General features: G+C 44.7%; 1 protein-coding gene across 2 annotated transcripts in view; it reads left to right on the top strand.

Moving 5' to 3' along the window:
* LOC135375216 (ubiquitin carboxyl-terminal hydrolase 34-like) overlaps positions 1 to 20662 on the top strand; it is a 70010-nt gene that overhangs the window by 11464 nt on the left and 37884 nt on the right. Inside the window, exons 11-41 of one of the 2 annotated variants that reach the window (XM_064607933.1) lie at positions 54 to 201; positions 1716 to 1837; positions 1911 to 2057; positions 2764 to 2975; positions 3038 to 3160; positions 4110 to 4332; positions 4504 to 4631; positions 4719 to 4808; positions 4894 to 4992; positions 5100 to 5182; positions 5670 to 5824; positions 6130 to 6216; positions 7181 to 7280; positions 7410 to 7495; positions 7585 to 7872; positions 9236 to 9316; positions 9409 to 9552; positions 10116 to 10337; positions 10919 to 11029; positions 11646 to 11780; positions 12656 to 12724; positions 12797 to 12883; positions 12966 to 13151; positions 15854 to 16138; positions 16221 to 16376; positions 16837 to 16935; positions 17059 to 17235; positions 17387 to 17582; positions 17674 to 17837; positions 18767 to 18832; positions 18906 to 19052. In XM_064607933.1, the coding sequence (XP_064464003.1) occupies positions 54 to 201; positions 1716 to 1837; positions 1911 to 2057; positions 2764 to 2975; positions 3038 to 3160; positions 4110 to 4332; positions 4504 to 4631; positions 4719 to 4808; positions 4894 to 4992; positions 5100 to 5182; positions 5670 to 5824; positions 6130 to 6216; positions 7181 to 7280; positions 7410 to 7495; positions 7585 to 7872; positions 9236 to 9316; positions 9409 to 9552; positions 10116 to 10337; positions 10919 to 11029; positions 11646 to 11780; positions 12656 to 12724; positions 12797 to 12883; positions 12966 to 13151; positions 15854 to 16138; positions 16221 to 16376; positions 16837 to 16935; positions 17059 to 17235; positions 17387 to 17582; positions 17674 to 17837; positions 18767 to 18832; positions 18906 to 19052 (4416 nt within the window). Of the gene's footprint in view, positions 1 to 53; positions 202 to 1715; positions 1838 to 1910; positions 2058 to 2763; positions 2976 to 3034; positions 3161 to 4109; positions 4333 to 4503; positions 4632 to 4718; positions 4809 to 4893; positions 4993 to 5099; positions 5183 to 5669; positions 5825 to 6129; positions 6217 to 7180; positions 7281 to 7409; positions 7496 to 7584; positions 7873 to 9235; positions 9317 to 9408; positions 9553 to 10115; positions 10338 to 10918; positions 11030 to 11645; positions 11781 to 12655; positions 12725 to 12796; positions 12884 to 12965; positions 13152 to 15853; positions 16139 to 16220; positions 16377 to 16836; positions 16936 to 17058; positions 17236 to 17386; positions 17583 to 17673; positions 17838 to 18766; positions 18833 to 18905; positions 19053 to 20662 lie in introns of both variants that reach the window. The other variant, XM_064607932.1, reaches the window with a different exon arrangement.

Here is a 20662-nt window from a genome sequence, read left to right as displayed (position 1 = left end):
CAATATTGGTATTTGCACTCCCCTACTAATAACTGAAGTGATTTTGATTGCAGACTCTGCTGTTGGCATCATCGTTAATCAAATATCTTTGGGCAAGCGCTGGAGGACGCATGCCGTCGTCTCTCGATCCCGAAGACCGAGGCAGCCCTTTCACGCTAATCGTGCGAGGTCAGCTGCATGTACCACCTGAATTGCGCAGAGGTACCATCTGTTGTAGATCCTGTCATTTATTTTGCTAATCTGTACTTATATTTGAGACCTTACCTGTGTCATCTCGTGATCATCTGGTTGTCCGTCCTCTCGCTGTGCCAAGATATCTAATGTACATTGCTCAATATCTGAACCTATCCTGGCTTGACATTGTCTGCGGATCATTATTCGCATCACATTAGTGTGTCTCTACAACTTATAAGTCTCACGTTGTGTTCATCTTGTTAAACCTATCCTTTCAACTGTGTGCTTTTTCTTTCTTGCGACGGATACTGTAAATCCCTTTGGTTTAGCGACCTCAGTTCTTCGCAAATCAGCCACTGGGCACATACGATTTGCAGCCACAAAATTTTGCAAATTCTGGGTGCTGAAATTTGCGGCTTGATCAACTTACTTCGTGATAAAACCAACATTACCGCAACCACATTTCATAAAAGTGACATTTCACTTGCTTGTGCTTGAGAGTATTTCAAATTACTAACCTGTAGGACCAACTGTGAAAATAGAGTAGAATTTTTGCATGCCCTTAAAGTTTGCAAATTGAAAAAAATTTGTGACATTCGCGAAAATTAGTAGCCTGCAAACATTAAGGGCTTTATACAGGGTGTCATATTTTTTTTTTGTACAGATTTTTCACAAAAAAACTATAAGGGCTATAGGCATCCTGTTTTCACTTCTGTCGTATCTGGGCCGGCGGACATTCTTGGCCATCTGTTGCTTAACCATCGAATGACTAATTACCTCGAAATCGTTAATTAACTTTTTAATTATAAGAGCGACAAGGTCGCCCCAATGAGAACATCTGGTCCCTTCGGTCACCTGATACCATTACCGTTTTCAGAACAAAAATCTGTTTGATAGGTCGCCCGCAAAAGATTTGTGAAAGAACAAAATTTTTTTCTTTATTTTGTTCATTGCGCATCTTCGGAGACGCGTCTTTCCTTCACCCCTAATGTGAGAGGGTGAAAGAGCACGCCATCGCCTCTTGCGTCCTGGAAAATGATTAAAAGAAAACAAGAAATGCAACCCAAGATAAGGGCAGTTCGTTTCCGCAAGTTCGAGCTCATCTTCCAAGCATGAGGCGGCACTGTGCTCCTTCACCCTCTCACATTGGGGGCAAAGGAAAGACGCAATCTCTGAAGATGCGCAATGAACAAAATTAAGAAAAAAATGGTCTTTAACAAATTTTTTGCGGGCTATCTATCAAACAGATTTTTGTTCTGAAAACGATAACGGTATCAGGTGATCGAAGGGACTAGATGTTCTCATTGGGACGACGTTGTAGCTATTTCAATTAAAAAGCTAATTAACGATTTTTAGGTAATTTTTCATTCGACGGTTGAGCAATAGATGGCCAAGAACGTCCACCGGCCTAAAGATGACAGAAATGAAAACAGGATGTATTAAAAAAAAAAAAGACCCTGTAGTACGTAATTCACAAAAATGAAAAATAAAGCAGAATCTATGTAAAGATAAACACTTTTTCTTATCCGATTCTCGTTCAGTGGGTAAAAAGCCATTTGGCACCAGAGGCCTGAAAGGCGTCACTGTAGATGGCAGCGAAGATGATGACGAAGAAGAGGATGAAGATGATGATGAGGGCCTCTTTCGCACTCCCAGGGGACAGGTGAGCATACAGCCTGTAACAGCACATACGATAGCAGACAAGGGCATTAAACACAACTCTCACGTGATTGCAGTTACAAACAGTAGCAGGAGCGGCCGAGAGGCCTCCGGTTGGGGAATCTTCGTCCGAAAGCCCAGGAAGCTCTCCTGCACGTATGAGGGGAGTCCCAGGAAGGCGGAGTTTACATCCGTGGACGCCTCATCAGCATCCTCCTGCAAGGGTACGTCCACTTCTTTTTCACTCTCAACAGTGATTATGGCAAACTTTGGCACGTCTAAACTTGTCGCCGTACATTTTAATGAGCCTGCTGCACGATGCCACGCATGCACTCACAGTGGTTGTAGGGGAACCATCATCCACATTGACTTCATGTCATGCGATGATGCCAGTAAAAAAGATTGACATTAGCTCAGCTGATTGCTAACTTGGTTTATCTCTTTACTCAGTTATGTTCAAGGTTAGGGTCAGCACTCATACTTTTCTGTTGACAAAAAGGACAGTAGTTGTCCGGGGTAACACAAACTGAGTGAATACAAAAAAAGTGAAAACAAGCTAAAACAGTGTCTGGAGAGCACCAAAATAGATGTATGTTGTAAATTACGTTCCGTGATTGAGTACCACACGTTTTGTCCAGTATCTCCCCCCACAAACCCCACGGTTTATAGGTGTATATGGTCTTTGTGCCTGAACTCTGTGCCTCTTCCACCTTTTACATGCCATGGCCCGTGTTTTTCTTGGCAGAGGTCTGCCAAAGACTATTAAGGAGCAGTTTGGTCGCATGTTTGCTAGATTTTATGAGGTTTGCTATCATCCTTTGTACAATTTTGTGATACCCCCAGGCACTGTCATCAAAATAATAGTTGTTGTTTGGGCAATTTTACTTTTCATGCATTTACTGTAATTGCGTGAAACATGTCTCTGTTTAGGATGATGATGAAGAGGAGGAAGAAAGTGGTATGAGTGGAGGAGAGGAAGAAGAGGAGGAAGAGAGTGAGGAAGAACTGAGCAGCGAAGAAGAAGCGAGGCACACCACCCCAGAGCAGGCCACTGTGCACCCTCCCCCTCCACCTCCTATTCTGGAGAGGGTGCTTACAGAGCCTGCCCTTACCACAGGGCATGCCATGGCTGCCTTGCAAGGGTATGCCTTTGATTATGTTAAAGAACATATTGTTTTTTGTATAACGCATACATTTATAGCAGGACCAACGGTAAAGCACTTGAGGATGACCCCAAAACGGAAAGCAACAAGGCTAGAGCTTCTGTTGACAGTGACAACAAGATGGGCAACGGGTCATCGGCAAGTTTGCCCCGGAATACGTCAGGGTTAGTCAGCCTTCTTCCTTTGTTCTGACATTGACCAGGTAATGGTCGATTGGTATTTCTATGGCATATACTTAGAGCCCTGTGTTTTAGGGTAAGACCCGTCGTTACCCACCGATTTGCATCATTGTCACGTATGCTAACCCCCCCCCCCCCCCCCCAAAAAAAGAAAGAAAAACGAACTTGGTGAAGTGTAAATTCACCTACCAATGCCGGCATTGACGAATCTCATTCCTTTTGTGCTGGTGTCAAGGTAACCGCGTCTTTCATTCCGCCGATCGGTCACCCCATCGCACGTAATATTCAGCACTTGATTACCTAACGAACCTCCAGCGCAGGTACAACAGAATAAAAAGCATAACATCCGCTACAAAACACGCAAAGGAATCATTTTTGCTTTCTTTTGCTCCCCAAACTTAGGCTAATGTGATGCACTTAGACAACCTTCCTGGTGTAATATAACTTAAAGCACACAGGCAGAAGAACCAGCCTGCCTTGATGCGTTAGAAGTCTGTGGTGCAGACACTGCTGAAATGTCAGGATCGGACGCCTCACTGATTCTGTCCTCAAATTCATCATCCCTTGTAAATTCTGGGTGATCACAAACACTCATACATAATTCTCGCTCTCGAATAATCGCCGCAGTGTTTCACCACTGCTGGGACTCCTGTGTCTCCGCAATCACATGTTCTCATACAAAAAACGTGCTCCCGCACTAATTGTCGCCACAATACTGGATTACCACTGGCATCTGTCGTTAAAAGGACTAACCAAACGAGGGGAGCATTCACAGTGTCGCGATCTATTGGCGTGCGTTTTAAAACCAACGCTTTTCTGGAGACCAGCGGATTGCCGGCTTAGGGAGCAAATGGGTTAATGGGGAGCACTGCGGAATGGGTTAAAGCGGCGGTCGCTATACTAGGGTGAAAGCAGGTGTTGTGATACACCGCAGGAAGCCCGATGACGCCGCCAATGTGGAAAGCAAAACGAGCAACGTGTCCGAGCACAGAAATGACGTTCAGAGTGCAAGGCACAGCGGTGCAGACGGTCATGCCAGGGTTTCGTCTCCCAGTACCGTCCCTCAGCGTCGAGATACACCGCCTGCTTTAGACGTGGAGCAGATATGCCAGCCTGGCAACACTCTCCTCTGGGATTTGTTGCAAGACGGCAAAATCGTGAGTGTCGTTTGCAGTATTTTGTGATTTGAAACTTTCTTCCTGAGTGCCCGGACACACATTGGACTACACGATTTGTCAAGGAAAATGTGTGTGGGGGGGTTCGTAGATGAGCCGAGGAAATGTGCAAGTGAGTTGCAAATATGAGATTAACGTTTTGTTTCATTGTAGGAGGAATTGGGTGAAGAACTGGCACTTGAGGCGGAGAAGATCCTGTGCAGTCTTGTCTGCTGGTCCTTAGACAAAATGATTCGCATGAAATTCATTGAGGGCTGTCTACATAACTTGGCTAATAGCAGGTAATGTTATGAAGATTGAACTTTTTTTTTTTCTGTTCAACAATTTCATCAAATATTGACCTGTATCTCTCATCTTTTATCTTTCAGGTCTGTGGTAGTTTCGCTTCGCTTGCTTCCTAAGCTCCTAGGGTCTTTCCAACAGTTCAGGGAGGGTATTGACACTCATTATGTCACCATGTAAGTTTACAGTTTCATTCGCTGAAACAATGCGTAAACATTGAAAACGTGACTCACTTCACAATGATTGCACGCGCTATCACAGGTGGGCCGAACGCGAGCATCGCATGATGCAACATTTTCTAAACGACCTCGTCAACTACATGGCAACCCATCGTGACGGGAAAGCAACGGCACACAAGTGGTACGTTCTTGTAGCGTTTGGCTGCCGAGTATCTCTCATGTGGGACATTGTTGGATTACGACGGATTTATTAATTTTTTTAAAATCTTGTCCGTTGCTCTATTGCAGTTACAGCCACACAGACCAGATTCAAGTGCGGCTGCATTTCTTGTCGTGCGTTTTTTCGACAGCTGGGTCGCCAGACTCCTTTCGTAAGTGCTTGTCGAAACACCGTCGTATTTAGTTTTAAAGTCATACAGATCGTGAGGAGAGAGGCTAGAAGCAAACCTGGGGGAGAAGAAAAAACAAGGAGGGTGGAATTTGTAATCCTCTCACTGCATATGTGAATACATCGCGTGATGTAGTGGGAAGGTTTTGTAACCTTTCTTTCACTCTTACGTTGTCAAGAGTAATTCCTTTTGCAGGCAATAAGAATTAGTCGAGGTAAACTTCGTCAAGGGCGACACAAACACATAAGTCTTCAACGTCCTAGAAACGATTGATTTCATTCATCCCTTTTCCTGTTTCTGTTGTTATCAAAGCCTTTACTGCACGTGGGAACATCCCATTTGTGCTGGTTGCTAGCGAAGCATTAGTTCTTTATCATCGCATTACTCTTTACCAACATAGCAATGTTGACAATCAGTTTTGTCACCTTTGTCCTGCAACGTGGTAACCGCCAAGCTTTCCTCTTTGTAGGCCTAAACCAAGAGCAGCTCGATGTGCTGTGGTCCTGCCTTGCACTGGACCCTGAATGCAGCAATGAACTGTTCTCGTGGCTTCTGAATCAAGTTCGCAGTCGAGAACAGCATGCTTTGGGTGCAGACCTCTTCAAGCACCTGCTACTGCAGAAGGTAAGGCCATCCCACTGCACACAGTTTAACACCGAGCCTAGTGTTCTATGGTTGAACTTGGTAAGACCACTCTGCTTTGCATGTTGTTTTGTGTAAAACCCAAAAGACTGAAGACAGAACTTACCAAAGCACAAATGCAGATACATACTGGATACCTGCCAACTCCCCTGGATTTACCGGAAGACTCCCGAATTTCGTTCAGATTTTGGCAAAAGTATAAACCCGAAAACACAAGGGCCTGAACGTAGTGTGACTCAGCTCAGGGCTCAGAAATGAAGCCAAAATGACTGGTGTTGTACTTGCAGCTACCTCAACTTCCAGCAGCTACTACCAGCATGACGGCTCTGAATCTGCTTCAGCAGCTAAGCAGCCAAGCCCAAGAAGCAGCTAGCGTGAGTAGGAAGAATGATGCCACTATACAGGGTGTCCACGCTAAGTGTGAACAGATTTTTTAAAAATATATCAATCACTTTTTCTAGGGTGAAATCAATTGCAATATAGCATATGCTGAAGGGCACTCCCTAGGGGGGCATTAACAGACTCCTAAGGCAATGTCTTAATTAACTTTCAATAATTTACTTTTTAATTCTCAGATCCTACTGTACTGCACTATTTTTATCTAGCTGTTGCTAGAGCCGTGCCAATACTCAAATGTGCAAATATATGTATATTTGAAACGTTCTAACATCTAATCAGACAGTTGTAGATGAGATTCAATTTGATTGTTGAATTGGTTAGCGATATTTAAAAATAAGCATTATACTTTTTTGAATAGCGCGTTTTTTGCGAAATATTTTTTGTTATTTTATTATATTTTTTGTTAGAATATATATTGTTTATTTGAAATATTGCGAATATTTCTTTTTTTTTTTTTTTTCATTAAACCACTCTCGCCAGATTCTAATGTGCAGAATTTGTGCTGAATTTGTATTTACACCAAGTATCGGAAAAGCTGTATCATGTTAACACGTGCCTGCACGCTTTTGCTAGGCGTCACGATTCTGTAAGTCAGATTCACCTCACTTCTGTGCACTAGGTGAAGCCCGATTACGGTACAGTGTTCCTGGACTGCTTCGTTTTTTCATTAGAAATAAAATATTTGTGTTTTTGTATCTACTGGTATTATTCTATTTGTGCTCATATTCGATTTCGGTAGTTTTCAATATTCAATATGAACTTGAGAACCACTACACGCACAGCCCTCTTTCTTACAGTGTTTGCATCGCAATCTGACAGTTGTGTGGAAACGTGTCTGCATCCGACTATGTGTGTGACATTACAGTCAGATACAAGGAAATCACTGGTTATGTGAGATCATTGCTACTGATCGTGTCTAACATGGAATACCTTCTGTAGGCATGTGGAATAAACCAGCTCTGGGAAATAGCATTAAAGGCGCTGAGTACTGACGTCAGTATGGCTGCCATCCAGTACCTCAACAACTTCTACTTCAACGGTTTGTAACTTTTGGTGCCGTATGCCATCATTCAAAAACAAAACGACAACAATGCTGTTGGTTTGTTTTCCTCAACAACAATAAAGTATATGCTTAATGCTGGTTGATGCTCTTGTGCTGATTGTGCAGTGCACCATGGAACACTAGAACACGAGGAAGAATTCATTCAGCGTTGCATGAAAAGCCTCTCTGTAGCCTCGGATGCTCTGTCCAATGTAAGATGCCTTTAAACTTCATGAGCGAATAACTTGTGACTAGATGTGCATCAGTTCCCAAACCAAAATGCAAATTCCTTTTACGATAGTCCCCGCAGCGAGAAGAGATCACGCTGATGGTGGTGCAGAGGGCGCTGCAGTTGCTCAAGATGCACCTGGAAGCCTTCCTGCGGCGGTACGCATTCCACCTGCGGCGGTGGGCTCTGCAGGAACCACACCACGGGACAGGGGGACAGCTACCGCACCTGTTGCTTCTTCTTCCTCACCGGGCTGCAGCCAGCCCTGCGGCTCCAACTCCAACAGCACTTGAAGGGGGAGTGGGGACAGCCGGAACTCGTCTGCGTGTCGTCTGCCAACCTGCTGGGTTGCCCCACAAGGTGAGTTGCTGTGTGAGGTCCGTTCGATACATGTTTGAGCGCAGATAGAGATGGAAAATGCATTTCTTTTTTTCTTTCTTTTTTTTTTTAGTCTGGTGCTTTTTATATCTTCCATCATTCTGTCATTGATATTTAAATGCAGTTTATTTGGTTAAATGGGTCATACACAGGGCCTTGTATTTCTGGGTTAATCACAGTAAAACCTGTTTTGACCCCCTATCTGTATCATCGCCACTTGTGATAAAACCCAAAACACCCTGAAAACTGACTTTGCAGTGTGCCAGTTCAGCCACCAATGATTAAAAGAAGGAACAACTGAGAGACATGGGACTCGTAGACAAACACGAAGAAGTTCTCTTTTGAGAACTTCTTGCGTCTCACTGTTCGGCAGAAAATGTGATGTCGCAGACCGGCAAACGAGAGGAGGAGCTTTTCTGATCCTCGATACTGAAAGCTGTCTCGTGCACACCAGGATTGCGTGCTGCCATTACACTTTTTGCACAAATTGGCTCGCAGTCCCAATTTCTACATCTCCTGACATTTTTTTCGAGTTCCATGTTCCTTTAGAAGTGCAGTCATTATACGAGTATTTGTGATCGTACTAATGAAGTGGAGAACATCAAACCAAGTACTGAGATGAGCATGCAAGCACCTCATAGGAAAATACCGTATTTACTCGCGTATAGGATGCACATTTTTTTACCCCAACACATAGAGCTATTGAGGGGGTAGCATTCAATACGTGGTGGCAAATTGGAACCCAGCACTGGCCAGCGTTGCGCGGTACAATGCGGCCGTGCTACTAAAGTCGTGCTGCGTTTTATTGTTTGGGGAACAAAAAGGTACCAGCATTGCGGCACTTAAGTTGGAGGTGCATTCAATACGCCAGTGCATCTAATATGCTAATAAATATGGTAATATGCATCGAGAAGTGACATAAGGCGTGCTGGAAGTGTGCTTCAAAACAAAATGCTTTTACGGCTCACAAAAACGACTAGAGCCTGAAGTTTTCGGGAAATATTTTTTTTCGAAATTCGGGGGTTAAGAATCGGGGAAATAAACGTGTGCACTAAATTCGTGCGAATTCGGGTGGAAAAACTTCCAGTATGCTAAATTCGGGGAGAAATCGGGCTCAGCTACTCAAACTAACTGTAGTGGTTTGGTACAAACGGTGATGTAACTGCATTTGCTGCCAAGCAATTAAGTTAGTGCCTTCCTACAGATGTCTCAATGAAGGCAGTTTGCCGGGTAAAAATCGGGTTTCGCCCTAAATAGGCAACCTTCAATTCGAGGTGCAAATTTGGGGAAGAAGCGTGTAAAACCCTAAAACTTCAGGCTCTAAAAATGGCTTGGTTTGATGCAGATTACGCTGGAGTTGCAGAGCAATGACTTCGTAGCCGACTTGCGTGCCGAGGTCTCGCACTGGTGGGAGAAGCTTGAACAGGTAACTGAAAACAAGTTCCAGATATTCAATTAGTTATTAGATATTTGCCTCGAACCGATATTGGAAAAAATGGACTTTGTTCACGAATTCAGGCAAGCCAGATAGATTCCGATCTTGGAGGGCCGGTTCCGAGCTGTTCCTCGCCAGGGCTGATCCGTATGATCACTCAGGGACAGGAGCTCACCACAGATCTGGATGAGAAGACCCTCTCTGAAGTGGGCTTCAAAGATCATCAGGTGAGGAAATTATAAGGATTTAATTTGATCTGTTGAAATGTATTGAGGGGACAGAAGCTAAAACTGTAGGTTATTTTTATGGCACATATGGTCTATCGACATGGCTAAGGAACAAATTGTACAAAGGCTGTTGTACAAATGGAAGGAAGATTACTCAATAGTTTTATTGATTTGATTGTATGTACTAACAATCCCATAACACATGAGAAAATGGAACTTGTGTTCCTACTTGGAACACTATGGGAGCCTTAAAGGGACGTTAGAGTGCAAAAAGTTCTCCTCGCAGAATCAAAGGTTTCGTTACCTTGACACCAATAGAAAAGTAACTGTATTCATCCATCATTTCTGATTTATAAGTATAAGAAACCACATTTTTCGCTTTCCCCCGTCCTCTGCTTCTCAAGAAATGCAGCGATACGGAGAGGCCAGTCAAGACCTTTTTTTTTTGTGCCGTGCCACATCACTCTGCAATATTTCAAAACAGAACGATGTCTTGATTTTATAAATTTCTCTTCTCTGTCTTTGTGCCTCTCTTGTTATATAAACGCGTGTTTCCATTTCAGTTGGTGTTTGTCTCCGTGGGAGCAGCTCGAAATGCTGGCCGCAAACGTGTGGCAGGGGGCGACGGAGTTACCGGTGGTATGGGTCCCGAAGCAGCGTGTCTGCTTCCATGCCCAGCGAGGGACCGCCTTCCCACTCTGCTGCTGCTGCGCCCCGCGTACCTAGATCAGCTGTTTGCCCTGATGCAGCAGCTGGGGAACGTACGCACCCGCAACCGTGCTGGGGTATGTCATTTTTGTGGTTCGTTGGCCATACCCCCTTTCATACTCATTGTATGAGGGGCCATAAAAAAGTGTATTACCAGTTTTAACCCTAAAACACGAGGGCCTACGCATAGTGGACCCCCCATAATCTCAGATTTCCCACATATTAGTTGCACCACAATTTCTCTCATAATAACTAATTAATTTACATTACACTTAGACCCTGAAGTTTTAGGGTTAAACCCGATTTTTCCCCGAATTTGCACCCCGAATTGAGGTTCACCAGTTTGGGGTTAAACCCGATTTCTACCCGCAAAACTGCACCTAAGCTAGGCACCTCACGGCAATGACATACTAATTTTTCACAAAATACACGGTTGATCTCAACGTCTGATACTCTGGATAGGCTGTACAACGAACGTTTCTCCGACAATAGAGCCCGATTTATCCCCAAATTCAGTCTGATGGTAATTTTTCCGCCCGAATTTGCATGAATTTTCGTCATCAAGTGATTGTCCTGAATCTTACCCCCCGAATTTGGAAAACAATAAAACCCGAAAACTTCAGGGTCTAATTACACTGTGTGCCCACTATTGTTGCAGGAGCCAGTGCTTCACACAAAGGCCCAAGTACTCTCTCGTAGGGTCTGGGAAATACTTACGATGCTTCCAACATCACCAGCCATCTTGCGTGATTTTGTCACCATTGCTAAGGTAAGTAACTGCTCAGAATGCACCATATGAACCAGAATGTAGGTTCTAACCCGAATATGGTTAGACTCCCCCCTCCCCCCTTCTTTCCCCGCAACTTATGAACCGTACAAAAATTAATGTGGCAAAAGACACAGTGAAGAAATGCAGTGTAAGTAACAAGCACATTGAGCAAACAAAGCAAATTCAGCAAAGGAGAAGAAGAAAAACGAAGTCGTGGCATCCGCCACACAATGTGTAGTGTTGTTCTTCTTTTTTTTTTTTTTTTCATTCAATGATCAGCATACAAGATGTGGGTCAAGTTTTTCTGATGTATTTGCATAAAAAGGTGCAGCCTAATTCCGGTTTGTGTGGCAATTTCATGCTTTTAGTGTTTCCCCCGCTTTGTTTTCTACTGTTGATATTAACATTGCCTTGAGTTTGAGGGGAAAACACAGGACGAACACAGGACGAGGTGAACAGATAGACTCACGTGAGTCTATCTGTTCACCTCGTCCTGTGTTCGTCCTGTGTTTTCCCCTCAAACTCAAGGCAATGTTAATATCAATTAAACACCAGCTAGCTTGCCTCCTCCTGCTATGTTTTCTACTGTGACTGGAACCACAATATTTTGCCGCAGGATTCAACAACAGAGAGCACTGCAGCTACGATGCACGTCCTTCTGAATCCAGAAGTGCCACAGAAGCTGCTGTATTCCCTGCAGATCGTAGAGTCTCTGCGACAGCAGAGCATGCGACCGTCTGCCACTTTGAAGGTAACTTCGCTGTGGGTTTTCTGTGTTTCCTGTAGTGTTACGCAGAATAAGCCACCAGTTGAAGAAATCCCTGATCCTCTCCAAGATTTGCAACTCCCTGCTATTTGGCAGGGAGCAGCTTTGGCAGTGGCCCAAGAAATGCATTTTGTCATGCACATTATAGTGAAAAATATTAGAAATCTGCGACATGGCATAGAGAAATGAAAGTAAGGTGCGATGTGACATTGGGATACGTATGCAACAGGCTGTACAGCGCTGTAAAACGTTAGTGTAGAAGTACAGGTGTAACATGGAGCGTAGCATAGGAACGTACACGTTATAGACGCATCATGCGACATCTGCAATATCTTTGATGAGAAAGTGCGAAATAATACAGAGGTGCCACACAGGCCACAGATGCACCTGTGTTGCCAACAATGTTCAGTTATGCACACAGTGTGTTACACACTGGTGAGCGCTGAAATTTTTTATCTCCAGGTAAAGAGCCCAGTCGGTGGCGTTGCTCAGGTGTGCGTTACTCTCCCCCCCACCCCTGCAAATATTGCATCCCTTTCGGTACCAGGCAGCACACGATAATTAACAATATCATATCACCCTCAGAAAAGAAAATCGCCCTTTCAGAGGGCTCCTCGCATCGTTTTTTGGATCTTTGGAATCACCGCACCGCAGACGAAAGGTGTAACGGCGGTACTGATGGCCACGACACCTGGTGCGGACCGGACCCCTCTAGTGACGTCACCACTCTAGTTCCCTCAATGATTTCGACGCCAGTAACGTCCAGTTCTTTCTCGACGATGCAAGCATTATTGTACATGTCACACAAATTTTACTCTCCCAATTTTACTGTACCATAATTTTGTACAAATTATTTTCAGGGACGAAAGGCAACACCTTCGAACAGTAATGTCGAAGCTAGCGGGACGCATCAGACATGGGCCGAAAAGGTAACGTGTGCTCTAAAATTGCTGCACTGAGGATAATTATTGATATCTCGGGGGGAACCAACATCATTTCAGTTTGTGGCTTGCGGCGGACTGCGGCACCTCTTCGACATTTTTGCCTCGGGTGTCCTGCACCCAAGGGAAGGCGAAGAATGGAATGAGGTAAATCCAGTTTGGATTGACAGTAGGACAGGAGGGTTACTACTTTTTTTTTTTTTTTCATGCTGCACTCTTATATCCGCAGTGGGCAGAGGACTGTTTGGCGTGTCTCCTACGTGTCATCTATCACTTCGGTCTCGAAAGCGGGCAAGGGATCGAGAGCCCGACCGTTGACGAAGTTCCCGACACAGCGCTGGAAGCGTCACGCAAACGAGCCAAACGCCACAAGAAAGGGTCGGTGGAGCGACTGGTAGTTCCTAAATTAAACCAGGTATGCAACTTTTTTTTTTTTAGTGACTCTGAGTTCGGAGTCTTCGGAGAATTCAGAATTACTTTGAATGCTCCGACTCTGGAAGAATAGGAGCCAACGGGACATGGATACACAAACTAGCTCAATTGTCAACGCATTCACCATACAACACGAAGGAACCGGTGCAAATACACGGTCGCGACGTCACAGCGACTGTGGCATCGTAGTAAACGTGTTGATAGTGGAGCTAGCGTGCGTGTGTCAGTTTTGTACTGTCCATGTTCTGGTTCCACTTAACGACTTGCTGCAGCAACTGAAGAAAGCCATCCACACGGATTGGCAAGCTTTTTGGGATAAGCAGATAACAAACAAACTGCACACAGTAAAACCTCGCCTATGCAAACCTACACAAGATTTTGAAAACCGCCACTATGAAGTTTTATCGAGCCGTTTGAGGCTTGGGCACAGTTTTCTAACTCATGGGCATTTGCTACGAAGGGACGACACGCCTCAGTGCCCTCACTGTGGAACAAACCTATCTATCTTACATATACTCATAACATGCCCACTTTTAGAACATCATCGCCACCTACACTTTCCATTCTTTTACAAATACAAGGTCCCTCTTCACCCTGCTCTTCTACTCGGTGATGAACTCTAGTCGATTTTAGCCATATATACAAGTTTTTAAGAGGCACTGGGTATTTAAAGCACATCTAAGCTATTGTTTTTATTTGATTTTATTTTATTAATTTTTTAAATTAAAATAATCCTTTTAAACTGCTAACCATCCATACCATTGTCTTGGCGCACTATGGCCTTCGTCGCTAATGCGCCAAAAAAACTTAATCATCATCATCATCATGTTCTGGTGACTCGTACGCTACCTACATGATGCATTTATGCCACGATGCCAATTTCCCTGTTTTAGTAGGCTCCCAGCCTACTTCGTGTAGCTGTACCATTCTGGCACGGTCTTTACTGGCAGTACTTACAATGTCATTACGGTGCATGCAGTTTCTTTCAGCCAATTTGTAAAGAATGTGCAACAATGGAGAGGATTGGCATTTATTGCCACTGACATTGTCCCAGAGAATCGTCATCGTTCACGCTAACCTCCATTTTCCTTCTGATGTCTCGTTTGTTACAGCACCTAGGGCAAATCACTGCATCTGTCGTATGTGTGTGTTTACTTACCATTTTGCCTTTTTACTTACTTACCATTTTGTGACGCTGTCCCATAATGGTCCCATAAAGGTACACTGCAGACACCATGGGAGTGAGAGGCCTAAACAAAGGCATCCAAAAGCTGTTTTGAGAAACCAGGCTGGCTACCAACCTGGAAAAGCAGGAATTGTCGGGGAATTTTGATGCAGCTGGAAAAGTCGGGGGTTGTCAGGGAATTTGTCAAAAAGCAGCTGAAGTCAGGGAAAATCGCAGACAAGTGCCGTGACGATGCACAGCAAATCACGTGTGCCTGCAAGTACGTGAGTGGCCAAGGCAATACGACAAGCTCAGAGGCAGAAAAGTAGGAGAGCCTCCCTGATATTCAATGAATGATCTGTTTTATGAGGGATCTGTGTCAGAACTAGGGCCCCTGGTTTTCTGCTGCGGCAAATTAAAAATTCTGCGGCACCAACTTGTAAATTCTGTGATTTTCTGTGGCAAGGAGTCAGTGGCTGCTTGGAACGGGAAACGCTTCATTTTCTTGGATAATCGGGGAACACAAATATTTAAAAAAATTTGAGATTCAAAGCACTGTTGTGGCTCAGCATTACATACACGATATCTTGTGTTCTTCTCTGATGCGGTCTGTGGCCTGCAATCATTTTATACCTGCCGAAAGATCCTTCAGCGTCTACAGAGTAACTTTATAGGAAGGAGTTTACAATACATGCCCTGGGGAAGTTACATCTTTAGGACCTCTTTTTTGCTCCTAGACTGTAGGCATTATCTAAGAGTCAACTTTTTCAAGGCAAAAACCCTCGTGCCACCGCTAAACTGCGCACGGGAGGGACGCCACCCCATCCTGAGGTGAAACACACACAATTAACTTGGGCTGATGTTATCTTAAGCTAAACTACAATATATCTATGTTGGTCCCGCAGCATGAGCAATTTCGTAAAGCAGGCTTCACCTCATGCAGGGTACCATCAGGCGAAGCCCGCTCTCGGGAGGTGTCGTTCATATTTGGCGATAGTCGAATATTCGGCAACTCGAATATTGGGTATTCGATTCGCGAATCAAATACTTACAGTGATTGATATTCGATTCAAATTCGAGAACTCAAGTACCCGCGCAACCCTAAAAATAAGGGATCCCTTGCGAAACGAAGGGTTTCGCGAAGAATTCCGGATTCCGCGAAATCGCGGGTTCGCAGTAAACCTGGGGCCTTAATCGGAACTTAGCAGCATGCACCAAGTTTGCCTTTGATTTGGGCAGGGAATTCGCTTGAAATAGTCAGTGATAATTGTGGTGTTATGTTAGTATTTCGCATGATGACATTATTCATAAAGCAACAGTTTCCTTAGCTGCAGTTTGGATGCGTATGGTTGCTTTAATACATACTGCACTACACTCAGTTATCAATTTATTATTATACTCAGTATTATTATTTGTAATCCGTACTATCGAAGGGGGAACCAAGGCGTCTGGATGAGCGACACATGACCGTACATCGAAGTTTATTCAACAAGGAGGAGCTTAATGTTACACTCTAACAGGTGCTGCTGGACATGCTGGGGAGTGGTGAAAAATCTGGCAGTGAGGCTTCAGACCAGGAGTCTTCCAGCCTAGAACGTCTCCTTTCCGGTGCGCTGGGAGCAGGCACCGCATCCTGTGACCCCCATCAGTTGAGAACGGGCTTCTGGGGTAGGGCTCATGTGGTCCACTGTGCCATGCGACTTCTAGCATCCTGGGCTCACTCGCGACCTACGGAACACCTCCTCCTTCAGCCTGGCTCGCGCCTCGATTCCTGGCTCAAGCAGCTTGTCCTTGACGACCCAGACGTGAGTTCTCGGAAGTCCGGAGTGCACGTTGTGCATTTTGTTCCGGACTGCAGTTGTATGATACGCGTGTTCCGTTGTGCAGCCCGCAGTGCGGCGTGAGGCATGCACTGGCTTGTACCGACTATGTCTTGGCGTTACTACGGATGGCAAATCGGGCCAGTCACACGTGGGACCTCTCTTGGCAAGTCTGTTGGGATTCTTGCCAGCAGCACAAAACATGAAGCTGCTGCACCCTGATGTGAGTCTGCAGTTCTACCCTTCATATCATACGTTGTGTTGATAATGTTTGACTGACTACTTAGTATACTGGCTTCATCAGATAGACAAGTCTTTCCAAAAATTTAGAAGTGCCTCACTGGCTCTAGTATCAGTGTACTGTTGCATTGCTGTTGGTGAGATATCAGCTGAATGAGTGAGTTATTGTGAGTTGCGGAAAATAAATTTAGAGAGAGCGCTTTTAGTTTTCTGAATTAGAAGCCTTATAGGTTTATCCTAGCCATGTTAGAAAAGAATGTACGCTTAAATCTGAATAAAATGGTATGTTACGTTATGTTGCATTATTAACATAGTGCGAAAAGGTGCATGATGTCACTGTATGACCTTTGTTTTCCCGTTCCACGAGAGCCATACTAGTAGCTTTTCTTTTTCTTTCTTTCATAAAATGTTTTTCTGAATTCTTCGGCTTCTGAATCTTCTAGGAAGGTGAAAAGGAACCATTTGGTCCTGGATGCAGGGACTATTTCTTCTTAGCTTGTCAACTGGTTGATAACCTGGATGATGAGGTATTGCCAGACCAGGTATAGTCTCAGTTTTCTTCACATGGTTTATAAAGTCCCAGCACCGGTACAGATCATTCTGCAAGTGAATCCACTCGGCCACATAATTGTTCTGCAGTACTAATGTCCCCCTAACTGTAACAGCGGTCCCTGGTAGACCTCGACGCTTTGTCCGCTTACCTGGCTGAAGCAATCCTGACTCGGGACATCCGCGAGGCTCGACACGACCCGGTAGAAGACGACGGACTCTACGGGTTGCTCTCTTTGGCCACATCAGTCGCAAAGCACAACCCTCCGTTCAAGGTCTCCAAAGAAGGACAGGTATGATGCAGTACTTGATGTAGGACACACGTGAAGCAGTCCTGCAGCTACCATGTAAATACCACAAATTTGTTTTAAGACCCCCCCCCCCCACAAGAGCTCCGGTAACGTTGTCGCATTTGAAGTCCGATGCCATGCGCGCGTGTTTCAGGAGTTTGTGCTCGGTGTCTTCGAGTGCCTATTCGCTGTTCCAAGCGGCGGAAGCCCTCCAGGACAGCGACTTCAACCGAAGTGCAAGTCTTCCGGAGTTCGTTCCGCGGCCTACGACCTGCTCGTGGAGCTCGTCCGTGGTGCTCCGGACAACTTCCGACTGTTGCATGCCAAACTGTTGCAGCAGCACTCCGCAAGTAAGGCCAAATGCAACGCAGCTGCCGTCTCCCGTTCAGTAATGGGAGTTCCCGATGCCGGTAGAATATCTCCTCCTCCTTTCACGAACAGAATCTCACAGTCCGTACCCGTGGGACTACTGGCCGCACGAAGATGGCCGTTCGGAGTGTGGCTACGTGGGTCTGACAAACCTAGGGGCGACGTGTTACTTGGCATCGTGTATGCAACATCTGTACATGATGCCTCAAGCTCGAGCATCCATACTCTCTGCAAAGGTATTTTACGGATTGCGCCTTTAACCCCGTCTTAGCACGTTGCAAGGTGTGCATATTTTGGAAATCCAGAAAGGCAGAGAGAAAGGACTTATACTGGGGCCTTAACTTTGTCTTCCGTGAAGACAACTATATGTTGAAGGACGTATTATATGCTAAAATTTTACGTAAAAACTACCACTTGGTCCCGGTCTATGTGGATGAATTGTGGGGAAAAAAAAAACGTAATAAACAAACTAAAAAAAAAAGAAACGTTACCCTCTTAGCATTTTCAGTGGTCTACTCTACTGCCTGCTAAGTATCCAGTGTTTGTGGGTCTCAGCAGTTTTGTAGCAGTAGAGACTTTTCTTCTTTTCTTTCCTTCCTGTTTTGTCGAAGCATAACATGCATATATCTCTTGTTACACTTCTGGTAAATATGTCTTCTGAAAATAATTTCAAAGCAGCACCAATGCCCCCGGACAGCTTAGGAAAATTGTGGTTTAGACTTTTCAGGATTCGCTGAAACAAACCTTGAACAGGAAAATTTTTGCAGAAATATTTTTAGCACTTTACATGTCGTCGAAGAAACTTTCAGTGTCAGCCGTTCCTGTGGTAGCTTCTAAGGAACAGAAAAAGTACTGCGCTTTAGCTTTGGTAATCTCGCAGTATTATGTTGCCTACACAGAACTGCATGTACATCGAATACATATATTAGGGTTCATGAGGTACATAACGATAACAAAGTTACATTACATAACGTAAAAATAAGTGTGGTTCCTACATACATCCTTCGTACATGTTGAACATTGCTTCTCAGGTACGACATTCAAAGTTACATATTTGTAGGACACTAGAAAAATTTTAATTTTTGCAATTTTCTTAAATAGATTCATCCAATAATATTCATCAATGTTCATCAAGTAATGTACTAACTAGGGCTATTTTCGACAGATGATCTCCGAAGGGAAGCATGGCCAAACGCTGAGGGAGCTGCAAAGGATGTTTGCCTACCTCCTGGTAGGTCTCTCACTTTGACTGCAACATCTCATTTTTTCGTAACTCGTTGCATGAACGTTGCCTTAAATTGCAGGAGAGCGAGCGGAAGGCATACAATCCTCGAAGCTTCTGCAAAGCGTACACCATGGACCACCAGCCCCTCAACACTGGGGAACAGAAAGACATGGCGGAGTTCTTTACGGATCTCATCAGCAAGCTGGAAGAGATGACTCCACAGCTGGTAAGACAAAGAGTCACAATGAGCTTCACTGCCAAGCATTGTCGATGAAGCAGGAGGAAAAGCAGCAGGTGCCATTTTGTTTCCACCTCACTTCCGTGCTTCCTCATGCCACCTGCAGTGACATCTACTGGCCATGATGTGACTGAAACAGTATCCACTGTGCAGCACACTTATGTAGCGCAGTGGTTAGTACGGAAACAAAATGTACCGTATTTGCACGATTCTAACGCGCCCCCGATTCTAACGCGCAGGGGAATTTATCTGCGAAAAATCAAAAACTTGCCAAAAATGCTACACAACTCTTCAAAACACAACATCGCAGTGATCCTGCTCTTTTCGTTTCCGGACGAAAGGAGCCGCACTTGCTTTGCACCTTTTGTATGTGCATGTGGGCGTTTGCCCTGCGAGGTCGGATAACAAACTGCTGGAAGGCAGTGAACTTCTTCTCATATTCCTCGGGAAGCCTTTGGCAGATGCTCGTCCTTCGCCTCAGCGAAAACCCTTTTCGTTTCATGAACTTCGAGATCCAACTCCGGCTGGCTCGAAAGCAAGATGGCGGAATCTCGTATGAGCGTGCCAGTTGGAGCGCTTTCACTTTTATGATCTCCTTCGAGACGGGACGTTGACCTAGCCGTAATTCCTTGATGTAATCCGCAAGAGCGTTTTCCAGTTGGGGAAACCGACCTTGTCTTGTGTAACAGATATCCGATATCAGCAAACGCGTGATCATGTGACCAGGTGGTTGTGCCGATGACGATGGGCCAGCCGCCCTTCACCGAGTACTCGTTAGCATTTGACTTAGCCGCCAGTTCTTGGCACCCGATTGTAACGCGCACCTGGTTTTGAGCACCAATTTTGCCGAAAAAAAGTGCGCGTTAGAATCGTGCAAATACGGTAATTTTCTGCTTCCTTGGGTATCATGCTGACACTGCTGCATAGGATTACGTGACCTTTCGAAAGTCAGATGTGCAAACTTAATTCTACTGTTTTAAGGGAGCATGGATGGGCTCGGAAAAAAAAAATTGCAGGAGGAGTAGAAATTAGGATTATATATCCTGGACTATATATTAACACAATGAGTGTGCAATCCTGGTGCGCAAGAGCACTTCCAATCTCGCAGGTCCGGTGCCTTCCTTGTTGTTGGCCTGCAATGTCATGCCTTCTACCCAATAGTGAGGCCCGAGTTTTCTTTTCGCTTTTGCATTTTGCACCGCCCATCCCACGTCTGGATGAGTTGCTCACGCGAGCAGATGGTTCTCAGCAGCCAATAAGAAGTGCTTCGCTCACATGACATCACAACATGTCTAAAATAGCTGGGGGAGACTGCTGCTACTGAGCACACTCTTGTAATACGATTTTGTCAGGAAATGCACACTTCCCAAAATAAATACTTTGCGTAACAGTTCCTGAAGGTAGTATCGTTCATATGATGCGGTAAAAAAATATATGTTCAGGGTGTGCCTCAAGCTTATCTAAGCAGCAACAAAATCGGATGCTCAAATATATAAATTATAAATAGTTAAAACATTGGTCATTTCTTTCCTCCAGTTCACTTAACTTCAAGCAAGAGTTTTGTCTTTCATACTTTGTGTAGTGCTTGATGCGAGCTG

This window comes from Ornithodoros turicata, unplaced genomic scaffold (assembly GCF_037126465.1).
Source record: "Ornithodoros turicata isolate Travis unplaced genomic scaffold, ASM3712646v1 ctg00000843.1, whole genome shotgun sequence".
Taxonomy (NCBI): Eukaryota; Metazoa; Arthropoda; class Arachnida; order Ixodida; family Argasidae; genus Ornithodoros; species Ornithodoros turicata.
Note: the sequence above shows the minus strand (reverse complement) of the source record. Positions and strands in the feature narration are given on the sequence as shown.